Here is a 4782-nt window from a genome sequence, read left to right on the forward strand (position 1 = left end):
CTGTTTACAATTCAGTTAACCATTCTCAATAGTACAAATTTTTATCGATCAAGTTACGCAATAGCAAAATAAAAGATGATCGACTCGATCGACAAATTTCTATTCTACTGCCAGTCGACACTCGCAATAGGGGCCTAAACTTCTATGGAAGAAACATGTGGATGAGACCACATCCAAGGCCACGAAAGCCTTAATGGTGTGTAAGCGTCTGTCGGGAAAATCCTGGGGTTGCAGCCCCAGGATCCTAAGATGGCTTTACACCATGATAGTACAACCAATAGTGACATATGGGGCAGTGGCTTGGGTTTCATGAACCACTCTAGCTACTGTGAGACAATCGCTCACTAAGATACGACTGGCATGTGTATGCATAAGGGGAGCAATGCGCACGTGTCGGACGACAGCGCTGGAAGTGGTCCTTGAACTCGAGCCCCTCTATATAACCATAGAACAGGTCGCCAAAAGAACTCTACACAATTTCGCTAGAGAGGGATACGGAAGAGGTAAGGTCATTTCCTAGGAACATGGCGAAGATAGTGTCCTCGCTCCCGCTAGCCCTGCTTCCGAGGGATGACATCTGTAGAACTATAGTTTTTGAAAAGAGATTCAAAATTAAGTTAAGCAGTAAGGCAACCTGGGATGCCTCCTCCTTTAAGAGACTCCTTCAGGAGAGTACACTGCAGTGGTACACTGACGGCTCGAAGACCCCGGAAGGAATAGGGGCTGGTATCTCCGGACCTAGGTCCAGGATCTCAATCCCGATGGGGAAATATCCGAGCATATTTCAGGCGGAAGTCTACGCCATCTACTTGTGTGCGGAGACCATCATAAATAGAGGATACCGTAATGAGAAAATTGTAATTCTTAGTGACAGTCAGGCGGCACTCAAGGCTCTTTTATCCTTTGAAACTAAATCATCTCTGGTCCTATAGAGAGGGTCAACTCCCTTGGTAGGCACAGCAACATCAAACTGGCATCATGGGTGCCTGGCCATATGGGAATGGAGGGGAATGAAGTGGCGGACGGTCTCGCTGGAGAGGCGGCAGCCATTACTCCGGTTGGCCCTGAGCCCTTCCTGGGAGTGGGGCCCAACACTATTAAGGAAGAGCTCACCTTGTCTACCTTGCGCAACCTAAGTGAAAACTAGCATCTAACCGTGGTTGCGCACGTTTGGCATTACAAGCTGCTGAGGCTTAGAAATAAAAGAGACTGATGCTTTGTATTTTGGCGTTTTGGAATGCAGCCGTAGTTTCATTTAATGACATTCGTTGTTGTTGTTAACCATTTAACTTTTAATAAAATTATAACATTTCATTAAATTCATGCTACCTGATCACGAGATGTAATAGTTTTTTCTTAAGTAGAAGATTTCATTATTCCACTCAAAGATTTCGAATATGATGAACCTGAAAATTAATGCATAATCTCAAAAATGGGGTTGACGAAACTAGGTTTCAGAACGGATGAAGAAAGTGATCAAAATTATACTTATGCTAATTGCTTATCGGAGGGCTGTCTGCGCAAGCCGAATTCAAGTTTTTTGCAAACATTGGAAATTTTAAATTCGAAATTTATTGAAGCTAATGGTGATACGCTAACCACAAAGCCAAATTTTTTGCAAAATCTGATGAGAAATTTAAAAGTAAATTTTCACGAATTTCATCAAGAATCACGAAAAAATTATTTTCCCAATTTGTTTTTGTTTTGCATGGTAAGTAATGAGATCAATTTATTCACATGGGATTGGCGATTATAAAAAGATTTTATTTGGAAAGAGCATTCTTTAGAATTAGATTTTTAAAACGCAAGACTGCATTCAAAATAAGAAAATGAAAAAATAACTACATAATGCTCTCGTGATTTTTATTATAAAATAAAGAGCAATTTCAATGAAGTCTCCTTTAACATTATACATTTTATATATTCTTAATAAAAAAAGGTGCGAACCACGTAAGTAAAAAAATTACCAAGCACTGATAATGATTTTTGATTTGAAATGTTATTAAATTGGTATAAATGTGGGAAAGAAAATACTCCGATATATTGTTTTAATATTATCAAAGTGGCAAGGCCGTTGAGAATACTCACAATTTATGAAACTTCGAAAAATTTTACTATCCGTCAAAAGTTGTTTATTGAAACTACCTTCTTTTTTGTATCATGCTCTAAATGAACCAATAATAAGGGTAATGAGTGATTTCAATGTTTTATGCAAAGTATACAATGTGAACATTTTTGACAGCCAGCAATAATGGAATGGGCATATATTTCTGTTGAAAACAAGGGGGCCTTGTGCTTTTTTAACAGAAATGTTCAGATTATAGAGTTGAAACTTTGATGACAGTTTTTTAATTTTCCTAAATTTTGTTATAAAGTTTCACACTATGACTTTGGTTAAACCTTGGAAGATATTTTTATAGAAAAATAACAAAAAAATTTAGCTCAAAAAACACTACTATTTAAAAAAAATCAACAAGTGGTTATTTGTTTGAGTCACTATATTTGCAATTATGTTTAATAAGGGGTTCGGTTTAGTTATTTGTACGATTTTGGGGTGCTGAGCCCAAACGCGTCACCCAAATCAAAAAACTTTTATACACTTGTAGACAAGAGTCTACGCTTTATTTGCTCTTTTTCGGCAACGCAGAAAGGTGAATTATACTTAGTGAGGGTTACAATAAATTTGCGAAAAATCTACGGCTCCTCCCCCTCCGCCACCTACCACCACAAAATCGTTGCCCAAATAACTTAACATTTCCCCACAATAAGTGTACAACTACCTTTTCTACTATTTCCTTGAAAACATCCGCGACACATTCATATCCTTTTGCAGATGCTTCCAGGAATAGAGCTCTATGTTTGCGCGCAAATTTGAGTCCCTCTTCCCGACTAATGATTCGCTCTCTGTCGATTTTAATCCCAACTACAATAGTGGCAATGTTAGGATTATCACTATAGTTTTCAAGCTCCGCAAGCCAAGTCTCCAACTTAGCCAAGGATTCACGGTTCGTGACGTGATAAACTAACACAGCTCCCAAAGCCTACAAGTAAAAAAAAAACAAAAATAACTTTTTTATTATGTACCAAATTTCACGAGACAAAATTTTAACTAATATACGATTTTATGTTATAAAACCTTTCTATAAAAGCTTGGAGTAAGACTCCGAAACCGTTCGGCACCAGCAGTATCCCAGAGAGCCAACTTATATTCAAGCCCATTAATATTCACCACTTTGCCCTTGAAATCCATTCCAATAGTAACATCGTAGTTGTCGTCAAATTTATCGTGTACGAATCGACGGATGAGGCTGAAGATAAAATTTAGCGAGTAATTTACATGCCAACAAGTAATGTAAAATTCTTTTTGCGACATCATCCGTTTCAGTTAATCTTCCTTTAAAGTACAAAACCGCGTATCGTCATTCTGTAAAACCTCGTAATTGACATTGGCTGCCAAAAATTGGATTTGCTCACACAAGCTCTTGGCTCAATCCTTATCCATTCGTCCTGAAATATACCCGCCAGAAATGCGATTGCTTTATAAAAAGACTCCGAAACCGTTCGGCACCAGCAGTATCCCAGAGAGCCAACTTATATTCAAGCCCATTAATATTCACCACTTTGCCCTTGAAATCCATTCCAATAGTAACATCGTAGTTGTCGTCAAATTTATCGTGTACGAATCGACGGATGAGGCTGAAGATAAAATTTAGCGAGTAATTTACATGCCAACAAGTAATGTAAAATTCTTTTTGCGACATCATCCGTTTCAGTTAATCTTCCTTTAAAGTACAAAACCGCGTATCGTCATTCTGCAAAACCGCGTAACTGACATTGGCTGCCAAAAATTGGATTTGCTCACACAAGCTCTTGGCTCAATCCTTATCCATTCGTCCTGAAATATACCCACCAGAAATGCGATTGCTTTATAAAAAAAAGAGAACCATTTTGAAATATGAGTGTTTTTACGCTCTGGCAAATAATTTCTACAACTTTACATACGCGGTTTTGCATTTTGCTGATACGCGGTTTTGCACTTAAAACGGTGTAATAATTTTGCCAGATTTCCTACCTTGATTTTCCAACACCGCTTTCGCCAATTATCAAGAGTTTTATTGTTCTATCATTCATGTCAACTATATAATTCAAAGATTCTATATTATATCAAAACAAAATAATATATTTATCAACCACAGTATATGGGCTCTGTCACGTCAGTAATTACCCCGATATTTGGATCGCGATCCATATTGATGGATTGATGGATCGCGCACGAATGCTACATGTTCAATATTTATCGCGTCAATATTGATATAAATTTTTGTGCTGAAAGCTTATTATAACGCAAGAAAATATTTTTATTTTGTACGTATAATTTACAGAATGTAAATGTACAATGTAAATTAAAATTTGTTTTGCAAGATTTTAAGCCCCGAGAGCGAAGGCAGAGCCGATGTTCGCATTATGAGAGTAAAAGATGTACTGACGAAATGTATGGATCGCGTTTTGAAAGTGCTACACGTTCAATATTTATTGATGGTATTGCGATCCGCGATCCAGATTTCAAAATTTTTGGAAATTTTGCGATATGGATCACGATCCATCAATACTGCATGCTACACCGTCAATAAATATCGAGATACTGGATCACGTCAATAAATAATGACCGTGTGACAGTGCCCTATACCTCGTATATCCAGTAAACAAACTTACCGGCCGTCTTCACGTGCTGGCAAATCTCGCTCGCATGACGACGCATGCGAGAAACCGCACGTGTAGACA

The 4782-nt window shown here is 37.9% G+C and overlaps 2 protein-coding genes across 2 annotated transcripts; both read right to left on the reverse strand.

Annotated features, from left to right (window-relative positions):
• Positions 1-2198: 2198 nt before the first annotated feature.
• Positions 2199-3384, reverse strand: LOC108374475 (ras-related protein Rab-18-like). Its single transcript, XM_017630451.1, has 2 exons — positions 3137-3384; positions 2199-3041 (listed from the first exon to the last, which is right to left on the reverse strand). The coding sequence occupies exons 1-2, from the start codon at positions 3374-3376 to the stop codon at positions 2673-2675; spliced, it is 609 nt and encodes a 202-aa protein (XP_017485940.1). The 5' UTR covers positions 3377-3384; the 3' UTR covers positions 2199-2672.
• Position 3385: 1 nt separating this feature from the next.
• LOC108374473 (ras-related protein SEC4-like) lies at positions 3386-4198 on the reverse strand. The gene is made up of 3 exons (XM_017630448.1): positions 4073-4198; positions 3551-3696; positions 3386-3450 (listed from the first exon to the last, which is right to left on the reverse strand). Exons 1-3 carry the CDS (start codon positions 4129-4131, stop codon positions 3386-3388), a joined length of 270 nt encoding a protein of 89 aa, XP_017485937.1. The 5' UTR covers positions 4132-4198.
• Positions 4199-4782: the final 584 nt, after the last annotated feature.

The sequence above is a fragment of the Rhagoletis zephyria genome, unplaced genomic scaffold, assembly GCF_001687245.7.
Source record: "Rhagoletis zephyria isolate East Lansing unplaced genomic scaffold, Rhagoletis_zephyria_1.1 Rzeph_scaffold_07748, whole genome shotgun sequence".
NCBI lineage: Eukaryota > Metazoa > Arthropoda > Insecta > Diptera > Tephritidae > Rhagoletis > Rhagoletis zephyria.

Coding starts and splice junctions, on each gene's coding strand:
- LOC108374473 (XM_017630448.1), bottom strand. CDS start 4,131: ATGAATGATAGAACAATAAAACTCTTGATAATTGGCGAAAGCGGTGTT. Junction 3,697..4,072: donor AGCGGTGTTGGAAAATCAAG/GTAGGAAATCTG, acceptor TTTTATCTTCAG/CCTCATCCGTCGATTCGTAC. Junction 3,451..3,550: donor TGGTGCCGAACGGTTTCGGA/GTCTTTTTATAA, acceptor AATTTTTGGCAG/CCAATGTCAATTACGAGGTT.
- LOC108374475 (XM_017630451.1), bottom strand. CDS start 3,376: ATGATGTCGCAAAAAGAATTTTACATTACTTGTTGGCATGTAAATTAC. Junction 3,042..3,136: donor CTCCAAGCTTTTATAGAAAG/GTTTTATAACAT, acceptor TTTTACTTGTAG/GCTTTGGGAGCTGTGTTAGT.